At 55.0% G+C, this 26,817-nt stretch overlaps 1 protein-coding gene across 7 annotated transcripts; it reads right to left on the minus strand.

The window, feature by feature from the left end:
- Positions 1 to 1,995: 1,995 nt before the first annotated feature.
- On the minus strand, positions 1,996 to 26,095 carry MAP7D1 (MAP7 domain containing 1). 7 transcript variants are annotated; one of them, XM_059690184.1, is made up of 18 exons: positions 25,773 to 26,094; positions 11,415 to 11,768; positions 11,149 to 11,217; positions 10,445 to 10,608; positions 9,570 to 9,684; positions 8,027 to 8,137; positions 6,778 to 6,900; positions 6,509 to 6,681; positions 6,262 to 6,407; positions 4,768 to 5,096; positions 4,308 to 4,485; positions 4,073 to 4,211; positions 3,839 to 3,943; positions 3,467 to 3,520; positions 3,232 to 3,277; positions 3,040 to 3,130; positions 2,739 to 2,923; positions 1,996 to 2,569 (listed from the first exon to the last, which is right to left on the minus strand). In XM_059690184.1, the coding sequence occupies exons 1-18, from the start codon at positions 25,816 to 25,818 to the stop codon at positions 2,559 to 2,561; spliced, it is 2,439 nt and encodes an 812-aa protein (XP_059546167.1). In that variant the 5' UTR covers positions 25,819 to 26,094; the 3' UTR covers positions 1,996 to 2,558. The 7 variants fall into 7 exon arrangements, with proteins under 7 accessions (XP_059546167.1, XP_059546166.1, XP_059546165.1 ...); XM_059690183.1 differs by having other exon boundaries at positions 6,509 to 6,900; positions 9,579 to 9,684; positions 25,773 to 26,095; XM_059690182.1 differs by having other exon boundaries at positions 6,509 to 6,900; positions 25,773 to 26,095.
- Positions 26,096 to 26,817: the final 722 nt, after the last annotated feature.

Here is a 26,817-nt window from a genome sequence, read left to right on the forward strand (position 1 = left end):
TCCACATCCTTCAGGTCAAGTTAAATTGCTGCATCTGTAGAGGACACCTTCATTGTATCTATCTCACAATGGAAGTACATTCATATCCTTATTGTCTGTGTCCCTAGATGCATTAGCAGCTTTTGACCACCCATAACAGAAAATCCAACTCCATTGGCTTAAAGAAGAAGGAAGTTGTGTAGGGGTAGGAATGTTTTTGAGGTTGGTTAATTCAATGATGCTCTCGTGGCTCTAGGTTCTTCCCCTCTTGCTGCTCTGCCACCCTTGCTGCTGGCTCTATCCTCAGGTTGGTTAGCAGGATGAATGCAGCAATTCCAGGGGTCATAGTCCGACCTCATATCAGACAAGCAGGGTTTTCCCATCGTTATGCGTCTTAGTTGTCTCTTGCTGTGTAAGAAATTATCACAAAACATCAGTTTAAAACAACCTTTATTATCTCACAGTTTCTGAGGGTTAGAAACCCTGGAGTGGCTTAGCCGGTTGGTTCTGGCAGAGGGTCTCTCAGGAGGTTATTGACAAGCTGTGGGCCGGGCCGAAGTCATCTGAAGGATTAGCTGGGGCTGGAGAACCCGCTTCCACGCTTATTCGCGTGGCCATTGGCAGGGGGCTTCGGTCCCTTGATCGGGTTTCTCCACTAGGCTGCCATGATGTACCAACTGCCTTCCTCCAGAGGGAGTGATCCAAGACTGATAGCCACCAGGACAGAAGCTGTGGTGTCTTTAATGACCAAATCTTGGGTGGGACACCCATCACTTCTGTTGTTTTCTGTCAGTCACTCAGCCCAACACTGGTACAGCATGGAAGGGACTACACAGGGTGTGAACACTAGGAGGTGGGGACACTGAAGGGTCAACCGAGGCTGGCTAACACAAAATCGTTTTTGTTTTTTTTAAAATATATATTTTATTGATTTTTTACAGAGAGGAAGGGAGGGGGATAGAGAGTCAGAAACATCGATGAGAGAGAAACATCGATCAGCCGCCTCCTGCACACCTCCTACTGGGGATGTGCCCACAACCAAGGTACATGCTCTTGACTGGAATCGAACCTGGGACCCTTGAGTCCGCAGGCCGACGCTCTATCCACTGAGCCAAATCGGTTACGGCACGAAATCGTTTTTAAAAGTGAGGAAGTCCTAGCTGGTTTAGCTCACTGGATAGAGCATCAGCCTGCTGACCAAAGGGTCCAGGGTTCAATTCCGGTCAAGGGCAGGTACCTTGGTTGCAGGCTCTTCCCCAGCCCAGGCCCTGGGCAGGGCTTGTGCAGGAGGCAACCAATTGATGTTTCTCTCGCATCAATATTTCTCTCTGTCTTTCCCTCTCCCACTCTCCCTAAAAATCAATGGAAAAATATCCTTGGGTGAGGATTAAAAAAATAATTTAAAAAACCCAAACCAAATAAATAAAGGTGAGGAAGCCTCTCCTAGAAGCCCAGAAGGCTTTTCTTCCTTTTTCTTTTTTTGGAAGGCTATTCTTCCTTTTTCTTTTTTTGGAAGGCTATTCTTTATGTCTGTGGCTGGAATTGTGTCACATGCCCATACCTAAACCATCGCACACGAGGGCATTGGGACCACCAGTTTTGGCTCATTACAAGCATGGTTCACCCTGGGGCTAGGGTCCACTGGAGCAGAGTGGGATCCAGGAGGAAGATGGCCACCTGAACAAAGTCAGGATTCTGTTTGGAATAAGGAAGTGGGGATGGGAATGGATGCTGAGTTGGCAACTCAGTGTCCACCACACTCACCTGCTCCCTGCGGAGAAAGGCTACATCTTTTCCTACTACTGTATCCCCAGCATGTAACCCACTGCCTGGGACAGAGCAGGTACAACCATCCTTGTGAATGAATAAATGAATGAATTCATGACGAAAGTGGAAGGCCACTAGGACTACCGTCAGGCAGGAGTAGATATCCACAGGCCCTGGCTCCTTAAGTTCTTCTTAGAACTCGGGAGGTCACCTGCCACCCCCACCACCAGCCCCAAGGATAGACAGGACTGGCAGGATTATTCTCACTTTATTTCTGGAGAAGTTTGATCAGATGCAATAACACTGATTCCAGGCGAGGGCAGGGGCATGGGTACCCCTAAAGCAACCAGCATCCTGTGGCCCCATCCCCAAACCTGGGTTCCCCCTCAGTTACAGTTAAATAGAGAGGAAGATCTCCCCAGGGAGTCTTGGGAGGGTCTGCCTCCTGCACCCGCCCCCTCTAGGCAGAGGAGTCTGAGCACAAGCTATTTACAGTATTCACATCCACTGTACCCCACCAAACCAAGGCAAATACTACAGGTGGCCCTTCCCCAAGGAAGGAGGCCAGAGAGGCTGTGAGTGTATGTGTGTGTGGGAGGTTTCCGCGCGTGTGAGCACACAAATGCACTGAGGGGCAGGGCCTGGCTCCAGCCAGAGACAACAGTCTATAAGGTGCTGATTAAAAATAACAGAGGACCCACCCCCAGGGGCCCAGGCCACTTCCGGCTTTGTTCTGTCTCTTTCTTTCCCAGATATCCTGGTAGATGATGCAGAGGAGCCCTCATAGCTGTGCCTGGATCCAAGGCAACCCCTTAAAGGACTTCTGGGGAAAAAACGGGAGGGGAAACAGTCAGGCAAACTATGCCTCCAAGCCAGGCCAGCCAGGGTTGGGGGTGGCACATGGAGTGTGAGAAGGCCTCTGGCAAGGCTGGGGAGTCCTGGGAAGGCTGCTGGGAGGGAAGGCTGTGGGCCTGGGAGTCAGGGGTCCCTACCTGTGACCTGTGGGGGCTGGACCACAGCTTTCTTGAGGAAGGCTTCTGCTTCTGCGAAGGGCAGGAGAGCCTCTGGCGTTCGGCCCAGACTCTTTTCACCAGAGGGTCCCTTGGGGGAGAAGCCATTCTCCTGGTGTGCTGAGGGAGGCTGCAGGCCATTCACCAGGGACTCCTTGTTAGGCAGGCTGTGGATGCAGGGACACACTCATCAGGCACCTCACAACCTAGGACAGCCCAGGCACCCCCACAGCTCCAGCCCGCCCCCAACTCCTGCCCGGACCCTGGGATTGGGAGCTGGTACCTCCACTGAGGCTCCTGGGGGGCCAGCTCCTCTTTCTGCACAGCCTCCTTCTGCAGCCCTGAGGACCGCGAGTCTTCGGCTTTGACAGGGTCTATCACAGGGAAGGAATGGCCATCAGTTGCTGGCTGGTGAGAGGAGGGGGTATGATGATGGGTGGTGAAAGGGACAGAGCGAGGGGAATAGGGCCTTTACCTGGGCTACAATTGTTGGTGTTTGCCTCCTTTCTTTCCAGCTTTTGCTGTGAAGAGGAAGAGCAATCAGACTCAAGGTGTACTGGCCCACCTGACTGAGGTGCTGAATTCTTCCCACCCCCACCCGAGAGCCTGAGCAGCCTGCCTCAGCCTCCTTCCTCCACCCTGAATGCTATTCCCCAGCCTCCTCCTCACCCGACCCCCACTCCCTACACTGCCCTTTGGGGAACCCTGACCTTGGCTTCAGCAGCTTCTGACTTCCGAGTCCTCTTCATGATCTCCTCCAGACGCTGTTTGGAAGCCCCACATCGGTTAGGCCCAAGCGCCACCCTAATCCTAAACCTCCCACCATCCAGCCCCAGGCCTGGGGTCTCAGGGCCCTTCCAGCTCATACCAGTCCTTTACAGGCCAGGGACGAGAACTCACCCCAATACCCTCGTGTCCTACCCTTTACAAGTCCAAGGCAGCGCCCATTCCCGTAATCCTACCAGTACCATTAATCCAAACAGGGACCCGGCCCAGAAAGGCTCCGCCCCGAGAAGCCCCGCCCACCGGAGCCCCGCCCACCGGAGCCCCGCCCACGGGAGCCAGGGCTCCGGCTCCAATACCTTTTTGCGCTCCTGCCGCTCCTGCTCCTCGCGCTGGAAGTGTTTTTCCCGCTCCAGACGCTGCCGTTCTGCCTCCTCCCGGGACCGGGCTTCGGCCTCCTCTTTCTGCCAAAGACCCCAGTGAGCTTTAAGCAGCTGGACTCCAGCCCTCCTTCCAGGCCAGCCCTCGGCCCACCAGCAGGAGGCGCCCGCGCCCAGCCCAGCCCAGCCCTGCCCTGCCCGCCTTCCGGGCACCTGCTTCTGCAGCCGCTCCTGCTCTTCCTGCTCGGCCTGCGCCTTCTCTCGGGCCTCCTGCTCCTCCCGCCTCCGGGCCTCTGCCTCCCTCTCAGCCCGGGCCTCGGCCTCTCGAGCCAGCTGCTCCTCTCGCATTCGCCTGGGGGACAAAGAAAACTCGTGCTCGGTCCCGCGCTTCTTTAGCAGCCTCCATATGGGCCCCCTTCGTCCCCCTCAGTCCCACGGGTGCACGCACTTGTCCCTTTCTGCCTGCAGCCTCCGCTCCTGTTCCTCGCGCTCCCGCTGCTCCCGGGCCTGGCGCCGCTTCTCAGCCAGGAGCCGAGTAGCCTCTTCGCGGTCTGTGGTGCCGGCCATGGGTTTGCTGGGGGTCGCTGGGGGGGCCGGGGCTGGGGGTGAGGTCAGGACAGCAGTATCTGGAGTGGAAACAAGGTCCAGGAGTCAGCTCAGGCACCTCCAGCACCCCTGCATGCCTGCTTCCTGGACCTCAGGGTGACCCACCCATTCAACTTCTGCCATCAACTTAGATGAGCTCTTCTTCTCTGGCCTGTGCCCTGGGATGACCTGCTGAAGGTCCTATCTTCCAAAACCCAGTCCGCAGTCATCTCTGGGCCCACACCTCTGACCACCTCCCCCACGCAGGGCAAGCTGTCTTTTCTTGCCCTGCCCACCCTTCCTCCTCCTCTCTTCATGCCCACCTGCAGGGATCTCGGCTGTGGGCTGCTCCTTCTGGGGCTGGGCTGGGGTGGGTGAGGGCACAGGCGAGGGTGCCGGTGAGGCCAGGGCTGCAGGCTCCTTCTCTTCACTGGCCTTGCCCTTGTTCTGGTTCTTGTCCTCGGGTCCTGCCGCACTGGGGTTCTCCTTTGCTTCATCCTTCCTCCGAACCCGCCCCTTGGGTGATGCAGTGGTGCCTCGAGGGGATGGTGGTTTTGGGGGTAGAGCATGGTTGGGCCCTGGGCTGGGGCAGGGAGAGGCAGGCCTGTGCCAGGATGTGGAGGGAGAGGATGGCCGGGCCTTAGATTTGGGACTGAAAGAAAAGGGAAATGTTAAGCCTGGAGGGCACAGAGTCCACATATACATATACACACCCTGGGCATGTCATTCCTTAGGGAACTGCCCCTTCCAGGCGAGGCCAGCCCCCCCACCTTATATGCTCTCACATAACCATAGTATTTTCTTTGAGAGTATATATCCCAGTTTGCAATTACATATTCTTTTAAAAATATATATATGTTTTGTTTTTTTTTATTAATTTTTTACAGGGAGGAAGGGAGAGAGATAGAGAGTTAGAAACATCGATGAGAGAGAAACATCGATCAGCTGCCTCCTGCACACCCCCTACTGGGGATGTGCCCGCAACCAAGGTACATGCCCTTGACCGGAATCGAACCTGGGACCTTTCAGTCCGCAGCACGACGCTCTATCCACTGAGCCAAACCGGTTATGGCTATATATATGTTTTTAGAAAGAGAGAGGAAGGGAGAGAAACATCGATCTGCTGCCTTCTGCACGCCCCCTACTGGAGATCAAGCCCACAGCTTGGGCATGTGCCCTGACTGGGAAGTGAACGGGGACCTCTTTGTGCATGGGACATGCTCAACCAACTGAACTTCATCGGCTAGGGCTACACATTCATTTGATTAACGTTGTTTCCCCAATAGTCAGCAAGATTAATAAGAGCAAGAATGAGGCGTGGTTTGGCTCACCAAAGTGTCCCTAGCACCCAGAACAGTACCTGGCAGGTCCATTCATTCACTCAGTAAGTATTTGTTGAGAGCTTACCAGGTGCTAGGCACTGTTCTGGGTGCTAAGGTACTTCAGTGATCAAAACACTCAAAAATAGCCATAACCGGTTTGGCTCGGTGGATGGAACGTCGGCCTGCGGACTGAAAGGTCCCGGGTTCGATTCCGGTCAAGGGCATGTACCTTGGTTGCGGGCACATCTCCAGTAGGGAGTGTGTAGGAGGCAGCTGATCGATGTTTCTCTCTCATCGATGTTTCTAACTCTCTATCTCTCTCCCTTCCTCTCTGTAAAAAAAATCGATAAAATATATTAAAAATAAATAAATAAATAAAAAGAAAAGAAAATCTGCCCTCACGGAGTTTTCATTCTAGAGGTGGGTGCCCAACAAATATTTATGAATGAATGAATGAATAAATGAATGGCCTGGTGACATGCAGGCTGTGCCCACCTGAGTTCAGAAGCCGCGCCAGCAGAGAGGCGTGGGCGTGGAGAGGCAGGCAGTGACTGACGCTTCTTGAGGCTGCGCTCCCGGGCCAGGGCACTCTTTTCCTTCTCGTTTTCCCGCTCCTTGTCCTTCTTCTCCTTTTTCTGCACCTAGTGAGGAAGGGGATGGAGAGTGGGAAGCAGGGAACAGAAGTGAGTGGTGCCCACAGTCCCAAGCTGGGCTCCCTGTGCCCACCTGCACGGCTACTTACCGGTGAGGACTGGGGCCTGCGGTGGACCGGGGTGGGGCTGCCCATCGAGCTGGGCTTGCGGCGCTCCCCACGCTCCCCGGAGGAGGGGGTGCAGCGGTGCGTGCTGCTGCGGGGGGCGCTGCATGGTGGCATCAGGGGACTGGCAGAGGCCGAGCGCGGGCACACCGGCACGGCTGCAGAAGGATGAGTGTGGTTGGGATGTGGCCCACACGTGAGGCTGGCCACTGCCCGGCCCCTCATGGGGGCTCTCCCAGGGCCGCTGCCCCTACCCTGGTCTCGGCCATTGCGGGGCAGTGTGACTGCACTGCGACTCCGTGCCAGGAAGGAGAGGGTGGGCGTCATGAGACGGTCCACAATGCTGCTCTCCCAGGCGCTCAGCTGCAGGCTTCGATCTAGGGGGAGAATGCCAGGAGGAGCTGGTTACCGCAGGGGAGCCACAGGGAACAAACAGAAGTAAAGAGGGTGGCCGGGTACCATCCCAGGGCAGCCCAAGGAGTGTCCCCAGGAGGGCTCTATCCTGGCCACACTCCTCGCCCTCAGTCTGACCCCCACTGCAGACCAAGGCAACAAGACACTTTCCAGGGCAAAGTGCTGTATAGCATGAGGGTCCGCTCCTACCACTCCCCGCAGATGGAAGGGCTCTGACCTGTGAGTCTAGCAAGGAGCTGCCAGTAAGGGTCCCACTGTAGGGCCCTTTCCCTCCTGCCATCAGAGGGCTGGGGGGGCATGATCCCAAGGATTTGGGACAGTAAGGGTCCTTGTGCTCCTCTGACTCAGGAGAGTCCTAACTTTTACGCATCCCATGACAGGGTGAGGCTGCTAGGGGGGCTGGCTGCCCTGGGCCACCCTCCTCTGTCCCCTCAGCTGCTGAGTTATTTTTAAGTCTCAGTCAGGTGGGTTTGGTCCAACAGCTGATTTGGTTGCTAGGCAACAGAGCAACCAAATAAAAGCTGGAGAAACTTATAAATAGCTCCTACCATGGCCCTTCACATGTGAGCACCAGGGCAGTGAGAAGCAGGGGCCATGCCACCCTGGTTGGCCACAGCTCTAGAGCCAGCCACGACCATGGCTGGGGTTCTAAGGTAGAGAGGGCAGGATTGCATGGACCCTTTAGGGTGGAGCCAGAAAAAGGGGCTCCCTCCACACACATAGCACCCAAGCTAGTCTGGTACTCGGGGCAAGGCCACCTGCCTGAGGCTGGCCCAGCCAGCTGGCTGTGGTTGGAGATGCGGCTGCCTGCCCGTTCCCACCCCCACCCCCACCTGCTCTCGAGGCCCCTGCCAGGCTCTCTCTCTGCCCTCTGTCTCTGTTCTCCTCCCTGCAGGGCACATCTCTGTCCTCAGGGTCCAGACCGAAATGCCGGCTCCCCCGAGGGGCACAGACCCCAGGAGGGGTAGAGTGGGGATGGAGACCTAGCGTCTGTGAGGACTCTGGGGACCGGGGGTCCTTGCTGAGCTCTGGAGGCTTGTTGGGAGCTACAAGGGACTCTGGAGGGAGCAGGGCTGGGCCTTCTCTTACTTCTACTGGGGGAGTTCCAGAGCGTGGCAGAGGACTTTGAGAGCCGCTTGTTGATTATAGAGTCCACGTGTTTGGGCAGGTTTACTGCCGACACAGAGCACCTGCTCCCACCTAGAGGGGAAAAGACACGGCATTAGGGCCGGGCCACACAGGAGCCGGGGCACACTGAGGCCTTCCATGCAGGATGCTCCGCGGGCAGGTGGGAAAGGGAGGAGTGGGCAGGCTAGGAAGAGGAGGAGGAGGCAGACTTGGCTCTGGGAGGAGGGTTGGGGTAGGTGATCAGGGACAACCTGTATTGGGGGAGCCGACGGAGAAGGAACAGAGGGAGGAGATGGAGTAAAACTAGAGAAACTACAGCCTTCCTGGCCCAGAAGCCATTCCCTAGGGCTGGGCGCTGCAAGCTCTCCCCCACAGCCACCCAGCACTGCACTTGCTGACACTGCCCAGCCAAGGCGCTCTGGCCACAGCACCCACGCACTGGGACGATGCAGAGACGTTCCTAAACAGAGGAACCCACAGTCACAGTCATTTGCACAAATCCACATATTCACACAGACACAAAAGACATGCAGGCACAGGCATATAGAGTGATAGGCACTTCTGCATGCACACGTGTGTGCAGACATGCACAGTTACAGAAACACAAACACTGAGAGATAGCATGTCAGACCCAGATGCACACAGGCACGAACACATCGAAGCAACTTAATTATGGTATTTGTAACAGCTAACATTTGTTGGATGCTTACCATGTACCAGGCACTGTGCTGGGCACCACACATATGTTACCTCACTTGATCCTCCCAAACATCTACCTACAACCTCGGAGGCAAGTAGTATTGTTATCCCCATTTTACAGATGAAGAAAGTGAGACATCGAGAAGTTAGAGGTCACACCACAAGAGCCAGAGCTGGGGTCCTAACCCAATTCTGTCTGACTTGGGAGTCCTCACCAAGGTCCACAAGGCCACGAACACACCAAGGCAAACATATTAAGACACACAATGCCCAGATCCATGAGCACATACACCAAAAGATACACAGCTGGAAACACTGAACCCTGCCATTACATAAAGATATCCAAACATGCCAGCAAAGAATCAGACCAAAATCCATGATGGTCCTACGTGAAGGAAACTCAGAGACAAAAATCTACCCTCCAAGACAGGTACATAAGGGGTGGGAGGGTGGGGGGGCGCGAGACAGTTTTCTTTAAATATCCCGTGTCTACAGGGCATTGGAGTCCTCTTTTACGTATCATCAACTAATAATAATTGTCAGGAGCAAAGAAGGCTAAACCTAAAATGACAGGTTTGACGAGCAAACCAAATGAAGAGAATCCATCTCTGACTGGATAGTGCAGGTCCTTGAGAAGGGACAATTTGGTCCACAGACCATTCCAGAAGCCTCAAGTCACACGAAGCAAGGCCTACCTGCTGCAGGGAGCTGCCAGTCCTTGCACTGCAGCCGCTCCCTTCCCCCACGCGCCTCAGGTCCCAGCCTCGCCCACCCACCCACCCACCAGCCCCTCCAGCCCACTCACTGGTCTTACGTCCCGGGGAGCTGTGATGCAGGGCCCCTGCCCAGGACCAGCGCTGCTGCCGGATTTCAGCCCATGTTTTCTTCACTGACCGCTGGATGGCTGCTTCATAGCGCTCCTGGTGGGGAGGGCGAGAAGAGGGAAGTCTGGGTTCAAAATCCTTCATTGTACCTGGGAGGAAGAGCCCTCTCTCTCCTGGGACAGTGCCCTTCCCCAGAAGTTTTCTCTGACTCATTGCAGGTAACCAAGGTTACGGAATCCTTGCTATGATTAAGGACCGTCTGCAGCAGATCCCTTGTTCTTGGGGAGCTTTTCACTGTTCTTGAGTCATTTCCTGAGCGTATGAGCTGTTTCTCCGAGCACAGGGTGGGACTCTCCCTGCTGGGGCTCCCAGGTGGGGTCATGTCCCCTTGGCACTGCGGGTCCTGACCTTGAGGCAATGTTTTCCTTTCAGCCTGAGGCCGATGGGCAGAGCCAGGCCACGCTTTCCTTTCATTTCCTCACTGATGCTCAAGCCAAGGCTCTCCTCACCTGTAGCGCTCAGCACACTAACCCAGACTCATCTCTGCATGCAAACACCCACACACAGGGCATGCGCGAGCGTGCAAACACACACACACACACACACGCACACACACACAAATACTGTCTGACAGCACAGTTACAGGTGCCCACCTTGGCAAGTACTGACCCCACCATGTCTGCAGTTGCACAGATGGCCAGATAGCAAACCCACAGAGACCCAGTGATAGGTGTGAACACAAATATGACCATGTAGACAGAGGTGACGCAGAGGTGCAAACACAGACGTGTGTACACTGAGCCAGTGTACAGATGTGTGCGCACATGGGTACGCCCAGAAGTCAACATAAACGCACCTTGTTTTTCTCCAGCTTCTGCCGCTGCCGCTCCTCCAGAGCTGCTCGGCGCTGCTCGGCTTTGAGCCGCTGCTCCTCCAGCCGGCGGCGGCGCTCCTGCAGCTGCTTCTCCCGCAGGGCCTTCGCCTTCTCCTCCTTCTCCAGCCACACTGCCTTCTTGGCCGCTGTGGGAAAGGGGCCCCAAGGGGTGTGAGGGGTTCTGCAGAGGGAGGACCTTCCCTGTTACCCGGCCCTGCTGGGTCTTCTCCTGCCTGCTTGGTGGGGAGGTGCCTCTGCGCTCAGACTCCCCCTCAAATTAAAGGGTTTCCTGCTGACGGGCTCAGGCCTTAGCACGGGAGGCCTAGTTCGCCCCCACTGGCCTCACAGTCACTTGGCACTGAGAACAATTGAGTTCTTTAGAGCCAGACCCCTGTCTGACTTTGGGGCCTGTTGGACTGATTTCTGTGGGCTGTGATTAAAAGCATGAGCCTCTGGTCTGAATCGTGGGTACTCCATGAGCTATGTGACTTCAGCAAATGATTTCATCTCTCTGAGCCTCAGTTTCCTCGTCCTCAAAATGGGTTAAGAGCATCAGCTGGGATAATGCAGGTACTGCTCTCAGCACAGTCCACATAATTAAGTGTCCAGAAGTGTTAATGTTAATAGGGCATTAATGATGATGATGAGGATGTTGAGGAAGATGATGATGTTTCCTAAACACTCACCCAGGTACTTGGCCCGCTCTTCTCGCCGCTCCTTTGCCAGTTTGTGTCTCTCTCCTGCCTTCTTCGCATCTTAGTAGAGGGAACAAGAATAGATTTAGGTCAAGTGACTCTTCCGAAGGATAGTCAGCCTCGGGGGCCCTCCCCCCTAGGACCTCACCCCATCCCTTTCCCATCTCCTCCTGGGCAGAGATTCCCTCTGGTGGTGTCAATAGGGCTGGGACCCTGAGCTAAGGGGTCTGGGCAAGGACTAAGGACATCACACACACCTTGCTTGGCAGAAGGGCTGTCAGAGGCTGGCCCTGTCGTTGGAGATGGCTGGCTGCTCCTTCGAGGAGGCCTGGAATCCCGTGGGCCTGTGGCTGGTGGGGTGGGTCCCCTGGTCTTCGCTTCTGAGAAAGGGGACTCTTCCTGCTGAGGGGCTGGTCTAGGCCCTGCTGGCCCTGGGGGGCTCTCTGGTTCCAGTGGGAGCTGCTTAGAGTTAGTGGCATTCTTCATGGCGGGAGGGGTGTCTGGGGGAGTGTCGGGCACCAGGGCTGACATCGGTGGTGGTGGTGGCGGCGGTGGAGAGGGATCACCTTCTGGAGAAGGTCTTGGCTCTGGGGGCGTCCTGGCTGCCATAGCTGGAACACCAACACAAGAGAGGAGAGTCAGACAGTACATCTGCACCATCAGTTCAATTGGAAGCTCTTTCCTTGCCCAACTGACTTGTTCATTCATTCACCCAACATGTTCATTGAGTTCCTTCTATGTACCAGGCACTGTTCCAGACACTAATGATATAATGGTGAGAAAATAGCCATGGTCCCACCCTCGGGCAGGGCAGACAAAGAGCCAGGCAGTTACAGTAGGAATAAATACTCTGTCGGGGGTAACATAGCAGAGACGGTTAACCTACATTTGGGGGTTTCCTGAAGTAATAATGAAGCTGAGCTCTGAAGGATGAGCTAGAGTTGGCAAAGTCAGGAGGAGAGGGTTCTGGCAAAAAGAGCGTTTGCAAAAGGGCAGAAGGGAGCAGGCTGTGTGTTGGAAAAACGGAGGAGCCCGGCCCAGGTAGCTCAGTTGGTTTGAGTGTCGCCCCGATACACCAAGGTTGTGGGTTTGATCCCCAGCCAGGGCATATACAAGAATCAACCAATTAATACGTAGATTAGTGGAACAACAAAGCAACGTTTCTCTCTTTCTTTCCTTCCCCCTTCTTCACTCTCTAAAATAATAATAAAAAAATCCCACAAACAACAACAAAAAAAAACACCTGAGAAGTTTGTAGCACTTATTGACGCACCAAATGGTAAAGACTGGTTTCCTCGTCTGCCTCCCTCACCTTTCTGCTTTACCTCAGGGTCACAGTGCCCAACCCCAGGTCTGGTTCTCAGAGGGTGTCAGTGCTGGGCACATGGGACTGGAGAAGAGGAGGGATATAACATGGGCACAAGTAGGATCCCCAACTGGATGGGCAACCAGCTATGTCCACTTTGTAATCTTTTCTTCTTTTCCAACCACCCTCAGATTTCTTCTTTTAAGACATTAGTATTTCAGGGACCCTGTACAAGATACCAAAGAGCCAAGGCAGGAAGCCACATGACTTGGTATGCACCTGCGTATGCACACATGTGAGCACATGTACACTATGGGGCAGCTGAAAGACAGGCCTCAGCGTCAGTTGAGGGCCCAATTCTGATGTCATTATCCCAAGACAGGACGGGAGGGCCCGCTTCCCTGGCAGGTAACCTTGGGCAAGTGAATCAACTCCTCTAAGCCTCAGCTTTCATATCTGTAAAATGGGGCAATGATCCCAAGCCAGCAGGATGTCAGTAAAGTGCCAGGAAACAGCACTTCCCTCCCTTTCCCCATGGGTCTTACAAAGCTCCCGAAGAGAAGCCTCTGCGTGTTGAGCCCTAGTGCCATCTGCTGCGACTGGGCACTGAAGGGACCAGTGGGGGACACAGCCACTGACCCGGGCTTAGGCGGCAGGGCCAGGGTCCACGGGAAGGTGAACCTAGGGAAGCACTGCTTGCTCCGATTAGGTGCCCTCACTATACTAGGTTCTCTCTTCTGGGGACTCTGGCCCTTCCGGGAGGTGGCAAACTCCCCATCCCTATGGGTGGCAATGTGTGTGCAGGGACTCCCAAGGTACCGCCTTTGGGAGGGGTGCCTTTTTTAGAGGAGGCAGGTGTCCCGTGGTTGAGTATGGGCTGTAAAGGCAGACTATGTGAATGTGAATTCCGGCTTTCCCACTAACTGTGTGACCTTGGGCTAGTTACAGACCCTCTCTGTGCCACAGCTCCTCTTCTATAAAATGCAGACAGTACCTACCTCACAGGACTGTGAGGAGTGTTAGTGATAATAATAACCACTAACGCTTATATATATTTCCCAAGAGCTTCCTAAATTGAAAGCACTTTACACATTAGTTTAGTCCTCACTGAAAATACTTATGAAGGAGGCACTATAAATATCTCTCTTGTCCAGATGAGGAAAGTAAAGCAAAGAGACATTGAGTAAAGTGATTTGAGGTTACTCAGCTGGTAAGTGACGGAGGCTGGACTTGAACCCAGCATCTGTCACCAGAACCCATGCTCTTACTCATTTCACCAGCCTGCCTCTGTTTAAGCAGTATGAGGTCATAGATGTTACACAATGAAATTATGTAAGGCTCACACTATTTTCCCCTCATTCCTCCCCTTTTAGCTTCCTGGGCTCCAGGCAAGAGCCTCAGCTGAGGCCCTGTCTCCCCAAGAGCCCTGAGACTCCATGCCAGTCCAGCCAGCGCTCCCTGCGCCAGCTCCTGGCTGCCTGGTCATGGCTGGTCTATTTCCCGGCCACCTGCAAACTCCCTTCCAGCTCTCATCAGCAACAAAACTACCGCAGGTCCGGGAATAATGTAGTTTCATACAACATCCTTTTGCTATAATATTGATGAGGCACCACAGGAGCTTAACTCTTGTTTATATCAATTAGCCTATGGTAAAATTGGTCTCCTTGTATGTTGTTTCACTTAAAGTCACAGAACCTGTTGACGGCGTTGAGGACTTACTGTAGTGGGAACTATTCAGTGAGTTCTTACTACCCACCAGGAGCTGAGCTAGACCCTCTGTATCTCCATCCTGCATCTTCACATGAACTCTGAGAGGCAGAGATTCTGATCCCCATTATACAATGAGACAATCAAAGCTTACCCCACTGAGCAGATTTGCCAGGGTCATAGAACTAGTATGGGGCAGCATTTGAACCCAGAACTGTTTGGGGCCAAAAGGCCTTGGCTTGCTTGTAAATACTAAGCTTGAAGGCTGAGGGTGAGGCCCGTATGCTGCCATTCTCCTAGCACCTGTGCGTGCTACAGGTGTTGCAAGGAGAACTCGTAGGCGGACGTTTGTCTAGACCTAGGCAAATCACACCCACCAGGCAAGACAGAGAATCTCCAACTAGGTCCTGATAAGCCGTGTAAAGGGAACCTGGGAGGAGGGCGAGAGGGAGGCTTGAATAACCTGGACCTGGTGTCTGACGCAGCCGAGTAGAAAGGTCTTAGAGTCGGAGAGGACTGAGTGGGGAATCCTAGCTCCGCTGTGGGACCTTGGGCAAACCCCGAACCTGTTTCCTCAGCAAGTTGTTGGGACCGATGGTGAGTAGGTATATCGTGTCTGGCACCCGCCCGATAGAATCTGTCCATCTCTTCCCATCTCCGCCACAAGAACCCAGGTGGGTCAGGCCTCCACTCCCATTGCTCCATGACACTGCTCTTCTCAAGGTCTCCAGTGACCTCCACATTGTTCAATCTAACCCATCAGCCACATCTGACACAGTGGGTTCTTGCTGCTCCTTGAACACTTCCTTGCTTAGGCTTTCAAGACACATACTCTCCTGATTTTCCCTCTCTTGCTGGCTATGACTTTTCAGAGTTCTTTGCTGATCCCTCCTTAGCTTGCTAACCTGTCAGTGCCCAGTGGCCCAGGGCTCAGTGGAGGACCTCATCTCCTTTCTGTCTCCACGCACTCCCTCAGTGACCTCATCCAGACTCACAGCTTTAAATACCAGCACTCTGCTGACAACCAAATTTGCTTCTCCAGCCAAGACCGCTCCCTTGTGTTCCAGTTTCGCTCATGCAACTCCCTACTTCATACCCCTGGATGTCTTACAGACACCCCAAATCTAACACATTCAGAACTGAGTTCCTGATATTCCCTCCCCCAAACGCTGCCCCCACCCCCCGTTTTCCCCACCTCAGTCAATGGCAACCCTGTCCTTCCAGTTTCTCAGGTCAAAACCCTTGGAGTCATTTTAGAATCTTTTCTTGTCTCACATCCCACATCTAATCTCTCAATAAATCTCTATTGGCTCAATGTGCAAAATATATTCTGAATCCAATCGCTTTTACTATCTTCACTTCTAGTGTTTCAGCCACTACCATCCCCTATAAAAGCCCACCCACTGCTACTCTTTGTTCCCCTTCGGCCATTTCTCAACACAGCAGCAAGTGATTCTGTTTTAAAATAAGTCAGATCAAATCACTCCTCTGCCAGAATTCTCCAAGATGCCCCATCTGCCGGGGAGGAAAAATCAAAGGCATCACATGGCCTCTGGGGCCTGTCAGGATCCTCCCTCTCCAGCCCATTGCCTCTTAGACCTTGTCTCTTTGCCCCTGCTCAGTCTATTCCAGCCACTGTTCCTTAAATGTGCCAGGCACACTCCTGCCTCAGAGCTTCGCACCTGCTGTTCCCTCTGCCAAGAATCCTCTGCCCCCGGATTATGCAGGTCTTACTCCCTCATCTCCTTCTTCAGGTCTTGACTCCAGTGTCCCTTCTCAATGACGCTTTCCCTGACCCCCTATTTAAAATGACAAACTGCAGCCCTGACCGGTTTGGCTCAGTGGATAGAGCGTCGGCCTGAGGACTCAAGGGTCCCGGGTTCGATTCCGGTCAAGGGCGTGTACCTTGGTTGCGGGCACATCCCCAGTAGGAGTGTGCAGGAGGCAGCTGATCGATGTTTCTCGCTCATCGATGTTTCTAACTCTCTGTCCCTCTCCCTTCCTCTCTGTAAAAACTCAATAAAATCCTATCTAATAAAAGAGAAAAATGGTAATTGGTGTACGATGATACCCTTTTCATTGGCTAATCAGGGCTATATGCAAATTAACTGCCAACTATGATTGGCAGTTAACTGCCAACAAGATGGTGGTTAATTTGCATATGTAGGCACAATGCAGGGAGGCAAAAGGGAAAGCAGGAAGAAGCCCCCTGCCACTGACAGTGATCGGAAACCCAGGGGGGAGCTAAGAGCTGGGGGGCAGGGCAAAGGCGGCCCCCAGCCATGATCGGAGAATCAGGCGCCTTTGCCGCCCTGGCCAGTGATAGCAGGAAGTAGGGGTGGAGCCAGCGATGGGAGCTGGACACGGTCGAAGCTGGCAGTCCCGGGAGCTAGGGGTCCCTTGCCTGGGCCTAAAGCGGAGCCCACGATCGCGGGGCCGCTACAGCTGCGGGTCCCCGCTGCCCGGGCCGGACGCCTAGGCCAGAGGCGTTAGGCCTGGGCCAGGGCGGAGCCTGCAACCGCGGGGAGCTGGGGGTGCCCTGCCCAGGACTGACACCTCTGCCAGAGGCCTCAGGCCTGGTCAAGGGGCTGATCCGGTGATTGGTGATCGGAGGGTGATGAGGGTCAACTTCTCTGGCCGAGGCATCAGGCCTGGGTGGGGGGCGGAGCCGGGGATTGGGGGGATATGATGGTCCCCTTGCCCAGGCCTGAAGCCTGGGTCAGAGGCATCAGGCTTGGGCGGGGGGTGGAGCAAGCGATCAGAGGGAGATGGGGGTCCCCTGCCCAGGCATGATTCCTGGGCCAGAGGCCTCAGGCCTGGGCGGGGGCCAGAGCCAGTGATCAGGGGGAGATGGGGGTCCCCTGTCCAAGCCTGACACCTGGGCAAGGGGCCGATCAGGCGATTGGAGGGTGATGGGGGTCTACGCCTCTGGCCGAGGCATCAGGCCTGGGCAAGGGGCCGATCCTGCGATTGGAAGGTGATGGGGGGTCAACGCCTGAGGGCTCCCAGTATGTGAGAGGGGACAGGCTGGACTGAGGGACACTCCCCTCCCCACACACACCCAGTGCACGAATTTCGTGCACCGGGCCCCTAGTATATTTATAAAATAAAATAAAATGACAAACTGCAGTGGAGGCTCCTTCCCTCCAACAGTACTTTCTTCTTTCCAACTCTATTATTCTCCACAACATTAACACCATTTTGACACTCTCTTCCATTGGCAGAAGATACCCTCCACGAGGGGACACATTTGTGTCTGTATTGTTAGCCGTTCTAGATCTAAGGCCCCAAGACGCTGGCACACAGGTGCTCCACAACTATCTGTTGGATAAATAAATCGATGATCTCCCCCTGCCAGATATCATCAGCATCTCTCTCACCTGGATGATTGCAAAGTCCTCCCACTGCTCTCCCGCATCCATTCTCACTCTGCTCTCCACAGAGCAGCCAGGGCAATTGTTCCCAAATGCAAATCTGATCAGGGTGCTCTTGCCACCTGAAACCTCCCAGTGGCTTCCCGCTGCTCTGAAGATAAAGATAAAATTCTTTTTTTTTTTTTTTTTTTTTAAATATATTTTATTGATTTTTTACAGAGAGGAATGGAGAGAGATAGAGAGTTAGAAACATCGATGAGGGAGAAACATCGATCAGCTGCCTCCTGCACATCTCCCACTGGGGATGCGCCCGCAACCCAGGTACATGCCCTTGACCGGAATCGAACCTGGGACCCTTCAGTCCGCAGGCCGACGCTCTATCCACTGAGCCAAACCGGTTTCGGCATAAAGATAAAATTCTTGAACCCTAACTGCAAGGCTGGCATAGTTTATCGCCAACTACCCCCAACCTTTTGAATCTGCACTCCATGTCACCTACCCACTTGCTCTCTGCACTCCAGCCATACTGACCTTTTATTTTATTTTTTTAAAATTATATTTTATTGATTTTTTACACAGAGGAAGGGAGAGAGATAGTTAGAAACATCAATGAGAGAGAAACGTCCATCAGCTGCCTCCTGCACACCCCCTACTGGGGATGTGCCCGCAACCAAGGTACATGCCCTTGACCAGAATTGAACCTGGGACCCTTCAGTCCGCAGGCCGATGCTCTATCCACTGAGCCAAACCGGTCAGGGCTCATGTGGTTCTTTTTAAACTGTCAGCCCTACAAGGGCTGGGCCATGTCTGCTTCGCTCACTGCTGCAGCAGCAGACACCACATCGCCAGGTACCTGGAGACAGTCATGAAAGGCTGTTGAATGGGGATCAAGTGCTAGATTGGAAGTCACCCTTGCCTAAAGCGGGTGCATAGAGAAGGAGACTTTTACTTTAACAAAGACTCAATCCAGGTGGCAATTTATTGCAAAGAAATGAACTCTGGAAGGAAAGCAAAACAACAGGCAATTCCATCTCAGTTGAGTTTGGGCAGTTCCCTGGACAAAGGCACTCAGGTAGAAGTTACTAGAATAATGAGTGTTTACTCCAGCAGCTCAACAAGAAAGAATTCTCGAGAGGCAAACAGGACTTTTGGAATTCTTTTTTGGACCTGGCGGACTATTGACCTGGAATACAAATATTTTCCTCAGAATTATGCCAACCCGAACGAAATGTCATTGGGACAGTGTTATCGGAACAAATGATACTAAGCCAAATTATTTCCTTGGTTAGTTATCTAGAAGGTACGATTAAACCAAGTTCTGGTTATCCCCATTGTCGATCCTGAAATGTGATCCTTCATTTTATGTTTGGTTTGTGTCAAAATGTGGGCTTTTAGCCACTGTTAGTTTTATTCGCCTACATCGATATCTCCCAGAAGTATTTGTTAAGAACTAGATAAGAGGCAGACAGTTTGTATTTCTTTCCTGGCACAAATTCACAGGGCAAAGGTGCAGGCGCTGGTCATAGGGTCAACAAGGCTTGTCTTCTCAAGAGCCCCAGGCAGGGCTGACCCTGGGGTCTGCAGAAGACTCAGCCGAGTCTTCAGAGGGCCTGTCACATGACTCGCCTTCTCCACCCCCTGGGAGCTGGCAGTCCTTTCCTCTTGTCCCTCTCTCCTCCCACCCCAACAACTGCTGCCCGGCCAGATATTCCCCAACATGATCACTCAGTCTGGCTTTTCTGTTTGCCTCCCTGCCCGTGTGAGAGCTCGTGGAGAGAAGAGACGGGGGTCTCGATCCTTCTCTCAGTCCCATGCCTTATATAGCACCTTCCCAGCACAGAGTAGGGCTGTGATGGCGAACCTATGACACAAGTGTCAGAGGTGACACGTGGACTCATGTTTTTGGTTGATTTTTCTTTGTTAAATGGCATTTAAATATATAAAATAAATATCAAAAATATAAATCTTTGTTTTACTATGGTTGCAAATATCAAAAAATTTCTGTATGTCACATGGCACCAGAGTTCAGTTAGGGTTTTTCAAAATGCTGACACGCCGAGCTAAAAGGTTCGCCATCACTGGAGTAGGGAGTTCTATGTCTGTTTATTGAACACCTAGATGAATGGATGGATAGATGGGTGGACAATTGCGGAAAGCTACTTAGCCAGCACACAGTCAAACCCCGAGCTGCTCCAAAGCCTCGCCTCTCCAATCCTAACATCTTGATCATATCAGAGCCCTGTGTATGCCCTGCCAGCTCCTAAGCCCAGGAAGGGAAACAAATGAATTTATTGAAGCCCTACCGTACACTAGGCACTCTCCCTCATCTCACTTAATTCTTACGACAACCCTAAAGGGGAAGTAATTAGATGGCCCTCGATTTGCAGGTAAGAAAACTGACATCGACAGATTACGTGAATTGCTCATGTCTGTGTCAGAGGCAGGATATAAATCCAAGCTGGCTGATGACAAAGCCCTTATGTCACACTGTTGCTGATAGGCATCACCCCTCCCTCAGGCTCCTGCGTGTTCCTTGAAGAAGGAAATGATTTGGTGTTCCCCAGGGAGGTTTCCCCCAGACGGTGAAGGGTGGGTGAAGGGTGCAGGTGGGGCCCGCAGGCACTGAGCTCAGAGTGCAAGAATGCAGGGAAGGCAGGCTCCTGCCCAGGCTGGCCACCAGGAGGCAGGAAGTGAGGCAGCAGGGCAGAGGGTGGAGAGAATGCCCCTCCTGCAGGGGGCAGAGCCAGGGAGAGCTGGCAGGGAGGGGGCGCACAGATAGCACCCCTGAGCGGGGAGCGCATGGGGAGGCAGAGGCATGAGGCAGAGAGAGGAATTGGGACAGAGATCAGCACCTCTAGCCAGAGCTCCTCCTGCCTCTCACAGAAGCTCCTTAGGTGGTAGCACTGGACCAGACAAATGAAGACAGTGAGGCCGACAAAGGGGCAAAGACACACAGACAGACAGAGTACACACCACAGAGAGAAACACCCCATGTGGACAGAGCCCACACAATGGCAAGAGACAAGGCACATTCCTCTCTCTCTCTCTCTCTCTCTCTCTCTCTCTCTCTCACACACACACACACACACACACACACACACACACACGCACACGCACGTGCTCACACACACATACACATGCACACATGCTCACACACACATGCACATGCACATGCACACGCACACGCACAGAGCCAGGGATCCCCTCCATGTGCTTCAGAGACACCCACACAGCTCTCAAAGACACAATGTCCCCAGTATATTTACACAGCCACATCCAGGTCACTTCTGCCTTGCCCATCTGGGCCCAGGGAACGTCCAGTTAGCAGTAGCAGCAGCTAATGCTGTGTCAGTTACCACTGAACACTTTAAGCACATCAGTCCATTTCATCTTCACCACAGTCCTATGCGGTGGATACATTACTCCATTTTACAAATGAGGACATCTATTCAGAGAGGTTGAGATACTTGCTAAAGTCACACAGCTGGTGAGTAGCAAAGCTGGGGTTTGGACAGGCATCGGTGGGACAGTTTGTACTTTCACTCTGCTACCCTAAGGGGCAATCTCCTGGGCTTCCTCTCCTTCTGGAGAGGTCTGCTGGGAGGATGGGGGTAGGCAGGAAGGACAAACCCTGGGGGATGCCTGCCGGTGGGGCTGGGACAGAGAGGCCCTTAGGGGCAGCCTCACTTCCGGCTGAGCCAGCCCTGAGGGAGGGAAGCCGGAGCGGCAGCCCGCTCTAGCGGTCCTGAGGACCGAGGCCACAGACCCGTGGCAGGACACTGGGCCAGGCCACGGGATTCTGTGCATGATAAAGCCGGGAACCCAACTGAGACTGCAGAGCTGAAGGAGCTCTCTGGCCGGGTTGGCGGCCATTGTTCCCAGCCTCCAATCAGGAGCACCCACTTCCTGTTATTTTAGGCGGCAGGAAATGACCCCATCCCGCAGTCCAGCTCCACCATGGCCCTCCCTCAGCCCCGGCAGGGACGGCAAGGACGGCCACACTGAGGCCTAGGTGCTAAGGGCAGAGGCCCAGCCTTAGGCCAAGGCCTAAGGATGATCCACTAGCTGGACTGTCACCACCGCCGAGGGCCAAGGCCTCCTCTGGTCAGACACCAACCTGGCAGGATGTGTGTTCTTGGGGGGGCCGTGGGGGGAGGGAGAGGCACATGCTCTACCTCTGCCTGCCAGAGAAGAAAGACCATGGGGTCCCCAAGACCAAGATGCCCACAGAAGACAGGTCATCCAAGGGAAGTGGCCAGACTGTCACCAGCTAGCTTGGCCACGATCATTCAGCATAGAGGTGCGGTACACAGGCTTTTGAGTCAGACAGACCTGGGTTCGAGTCCTAGCCGTGTAGCTTTAGACAAGTGACTTTGCCTCTCTGAGCCTCATCTGCAAAATGGAGGTAATGCTAGTTTCCACTTACGTTTTGAGGATCAAATGAGACAATGCATGTGACCTGCTGAGCACTGTGCCAGGCACAGAGAAGGCCCTTCATGGATAGGAGTCGGTGGTAAGTTGGTTCACCAGGGAGTCTACTGGTCCACATTTGCTCTCATAAGTGGCAAGGAGTGCTGATGGGGGCAGCTGAGAGGTGATGGAGAAGCCGCTGAAGGCTGTGCCCGGGGTGCCAGGCAGAGCTGCCACTGTCAACAAAGCTGCATTATCTGGGCCTGGCTCCTTGGCTCCCTCACTGGCCCCAAGGCCCAGCGGGGGACCCAAGGACACAGCTCCCAACTGCTTGCAGTCTAACTTCCAGCCCAGGTCAGGCCTGAGACCTGTCCTGACTGCCCTCAAGTGCCACCACTTCTATTCTGGGCCTGCTTTCAGCTCCCTTCTCCACTCCCTCAGCCCGGCCCCACTCACAACAGATGCCCATCCTGCGGGCAAGCGGGTGAACTGGCCTAGGGCCCTTTCTTTCTCCTTGGCATTTGCGTGACTACACATTAGAGGCTCACTAGAGACCTCATCACTGGGCCCACCAGCCATCAGTGGGAGGTGCTGGCACTGACGGGGGTGGCTGCAGTATGCAGAGATGTGGACCATCGTGCCAGCCTCACCAATGGCTACTCATCCTTTCAGGTCCCCTCAAATGCCTCCTCCTCTGTGAAGCCTTCCACAAGTGGAGCCCTCTGGCCACTGTGGCACCATTACACCCGGGTTTCCCTGCAGTGAACACATCTGCCTCCCACACCGGGTCAGTAGCGACTCTGTCTGATTCACTTCTCTGCTGACAGCACAGCCAGCAGCAAGCTGGCACATGGCAAGCATGGGTGTGCTGGATGGGGGCTGCACCATCTCCCGTGTCCTCTCCTGCTCCCACTGCCCCATCACACCCTGCCTCATGTCCATCTAGAACTCCTACCCCCCTTGCCTTGTCCCACATTTACCTCCTGAAGTTCTAATTAACCTCTTCCTCAGGCCTCCAAAGGAATTAAAAATAATAACGACAAGAAAACTAATAGTGTTTACTGAGCACTAACTACGTGCCAGGGCCTAGACCAGTGATGGCGAACCTTTTGAGCTCGACGTGTCAGCATTTTGAAAAACCCTAACTTAACTCTGGTGCTGTGTCACATATAGAAATTTTTTGATATTTGCAACCATAGTAAAACAAAGACTTATATTTTTGATATTTATTTTATATATTTAAATGCCATTTAACAAAGAAAAACCAACCAAAAAATTGAGTTCGTGTGTCACCTCTGACACACGTGTCATAGGTTCGCCATCACTGGCCTAGAAAAACTGTTTATGTGCTCATCTAATTTAATGACCCTAATGTTTCTATGAAATAATTCCTAGCATTATTCTCATTTTATGGATGGGAAAATTGAAGACTTAGGTTAAGCAACTTAACCTGAGGTCACACGGTAATAAATTATGAAGTGGAGACTTACAATCTTTGATTCTAGAGTCTACACTCTTAAGTAAACTGACTCCCAATTCCTGCCCTCTCCTCTCCTCCCCTATATGTATTTCATACCTCCCTGCTGGCACCAGTTCCAATGAGCATAACCATAATTATGGTGATAACACTGCCCTGGGGGTGTCTGTGTGCCAGGGCCCTTTGGGTACCTCATCTCTAACCCTCACTTGACCTCATTCCCGCAAGATTGATAACACTGCCTCCATCTTTCAGGGGCATAAACTGTGTGGGGAGCAGGCAAGTCACTTGCTCCAGTCCAGTTGCCAGTAAATGGCTTGCTGGGGTTTCCGTCCCAGTTCTGACCCAAAAGCGGGTGCCACACTTGTCCCCTATCCCAGGCTGCCTCCTGTGCAAAAGGAACTCAGGGCAGGGATCGTGTCACGTGCACTCAGCCTCGCAGCCATGTCTCAGACTCTCACAGGCACATGGAGTAGGCAGGACCTTTATTCCTAGGAAGCCCTTGGCTCAGGGGGCGCCTCTATCACCTTTGCCTTCTGTGTACGGAACAGGCAACATTATGATCCAGGTTCTCGTGTTACTCCATCCAGACCCCGGGACATAGAATGGTCTTCCTACAGGCCCCAGGCACGCTTCCCAGTACAGTCAAGCACCCACCCATTCCCTCATACTCAGTCCGGGCATCCCACTCATGTCCCTAATTATAAAGGAGCCAGCCACTCAGGCCCTCATCTACGGCCTAGTCACCACCCCCATTCAGGATATGATGAACACAGCAGTGATGGGGACCCTCAGGTGCAGAGGGCCAGTCACCAGAAAGAATGGACCCAGGCTGGGCCTCGCTGCGTGTCGCTTCTCAGACTCAGCAGAACCAAGACAGACCCAAGCACCCTTGTTTCAGCACAGCCTACAAACCTTCCGAATCACACCAGTCTAATAGCCTCCCCTCTGCGTCCTCCAGCTCCCACGCCTACAGGGTCCCCCTAGAAGCACCCACACTGGCATGGGGAGGTGCCCACCCACGGCCAAGCGGCTCCACCTTGTCCTGGGCTCTCCGCACCCACAGACACTGTCTCATCCTGGGCCCACGCCCCAGGGGCCAGGGAGGTGGCCCATGGGGATTAGGTTCTAGGACTCTATGGAGGTGTACGGTCGGGGCCACCTCCCCCCTGACTCAGTGGGAACAGAACTTGGGTACTCAGTAATCATGCTCTTCCCTCCCCTTCCAGGAAGAAAAAGAAAGAGAAATCCCTCCCTCCAACGCCAGGCCCAACCAGAAATCTGTCCCCACCCCCTCATCAGCTGCTCCCAGATCCGAATGGGATTTGCAGAAGTCCAGGGCGCTGGTGGTTGGTGGGGTGAGGGGAGGGAGAGCTTTGATGCTCAGGGGCCTGGAGAAAGAGAGAGAGAGAGAGAAAGAGAGAGTATGTGTGTGTAAGGAAGTATGTATCCGAAGCCTCAGGCCGAGGAAAGATGGGTAGGTCCCCGGAGTGCAGGCCTGGAGCCTTCATCTCATTCTCCAGGGGGAGGCTGAGGCCCAGAGGGGCTGGGGAGGAGGATGAGTGGGATGAGCAGATTTTCCTGTCCCCTTCCCCCGCCCCCCCGCATCGGGCTGGGTGGGCTCCAGAGTAAGCCCGGCTGCAGGGGAGACGGCCCACTCCCCAGCTCCCGCCCTCGCCCCAAACAATGCTGCCTCCCCCTCCCCCTCGCCTTTATCCGGCGGGTTACTTGGCAGCCGCCGCTCGAGACCTCCCCTTCCCTCCCTCCCCTCCCGCCCGCCCGCCGCCCGCCCGCCGGCAGCAGCAACAGGCCCTTTGCGCGGCAGCTGGAGGGATGGGGTGGGGGCGAGGTCTGAGCCGGGGCCTGGGCGTGGGGGGCGCCGGGCCTCCGCTGCGGTATGCAGGGCTCCAGGCCGGAGACTCTGGACCCTCCACACACACGTCCAGGCTGGGCTCACACGTGCCGACGGGGGTAGAGCGCGGGCTGCCGCCCCGCTAGGAGAGCAGGCTCTGCAGGGCCGGGTGGATGGAAGGGGGTGGGGGCGGGGAAGTCGAGGTGGCACTGGGCTGGGCGGAAGGGTCACCCGACGGCTCCGGCGCGGGGTCCCCGCGGATCCCGCCGCCCAGTGCGCCCCAGCGCCCGGTTGGGGGAAGGGGTAGCTGTCAGAAGATGCACCGGTGACCCCGAGCCGCCGCCGCCGCGGCACCTTTATTTTTAAACTTCCAGCGGGCCGAGGGTGCGGAGGGGGAGGGGTCCCCGCCCAGCGGGCCAGCCTTGTCCTCGGCTTCCCCGAGGCCCCTCCATCTCCCCCCACGGCGCCTCGGCGTGGCCCCCGGCTTACCTGGAGGCGCGCCGGCACCCGGCTCCGCATGTGGGCCGCTCTCCATGGCTGCAGCGTCACTGGGGTGTCTTGCGGGGTCTCAGCGGCGGCGGCGGCGGCGGCCGGCGGCCAGGACGGGGGTCCCGCGGCACATCACGCCCAGCCCGCCCAGGCGGCAGCGGTCGGAGTGGGGGGCGCTCCGGGCAAGGCGGAGGCTGGCGCAGCTGGGGCCTGCGAGGCTCAGAGTCGCCGGCCGCCCCGAGTCTGATGGCCCGGCCGCGATCCTGCTCTCTGCCCCGCGCCGGCCCAGTCCCGGCCCCGGCCCAACCCTATTGTACCGCCCGGGCTGGGCCTGGCCTCGCCTCGCCGCTGGCGCGTACCAAGTGCGACGCGGGGAGAGTCACCCCCGCAGTGCCCGGGGAGCGGGCCGCCGCGCGCCCATCCCGCCCGCCTCGCCCCCCCGCCTGCACCGCCGAGCCTCCAGCTTCCGGACACCTCTCCTGTGGTCGCGGCTGCGGGGCCACTAGGGCTCCGGGAGGACCCCCATCGCGCCGCCTCCCCCTGCGGCCGCGCCTTGGTACGTGCCGCGGCGCGCGAGGACTATGTAGGGAGCGCTCTGTGACTCACCGAGTGGGGGGAGCAGGGATGGGAGCCCCCAATCCCTCCTCGGAGCCCGGGAGCTCTGGCTCCTGGGCCCTGGCAGTAGCTTCAAGTCTAAATTCTCTCCCAAACCCACCTCGACTAAAATCCACCCGGGGGACGTCGGAAGACCTGAAGTGGGGGCACAGGGCGACCCCTAAAAGAGCTAGGCTTTCTCTCCCCGCGTTCTGGCTGGGATGGGGGAGGCCGGGAGTGCCGCCGCCCTTCCTCCAGCATCCTACGGTTGGCCGGTGTCCTCCCGGCTCCTCTCGGGTAATTACAGGCTGCAGCGCTGCTTACCCAGGTCTCTAATCCGCTGGGTCCCTCCCAGCTCCAAACTGGGTGGTCCTGGACCAGAACCTCCCCACCCCCATCAGACCCCTGAATCTCCTCGGATTTTTCCCCCTGTGGCCTGTTGAAGGAAGGA

This window comes from Myotis daubentonii, chromosome 3 (genome assembly GCF_963259705.1).
Source record: "Myotis daubentonii chromosome 3, mMyoDau2.1, whole genome shotgun sequence".
In the NCBI taxonomy this organism is placed as follows: Eukaryota; Metazoa; Chordata; class Mammalia; order Chiroptera; family Vespertilionidae; genus Myotis; species Myotis daubentonii.

Bases quoted from the DNA above. Each gene is read 5' to 3' on its own strand.
- MAP7D1 (XM_059690182.1), bottom strand. From the start codon at position 25,818: ATGGAGAGCGGCCCACATGCGGAGCCGGGTGCCGGCGCGCCTCCAG. The intron at 10,609-11,148 runs GTGAGTGTTTAG...CCTTTCCCACAG, and splicing joins AGAGCGGGCCAAGTACCTGG to CGGCCAAGAAGGCAGTGTGG. The intron at 8,138-9,569 runs GTGAGTGGGCTG...TTTCCCCTCTAG, and splicing joins CTCCCCGGGACGTAAGACCA to GTGGGAGCAGGTGCTCTGTG.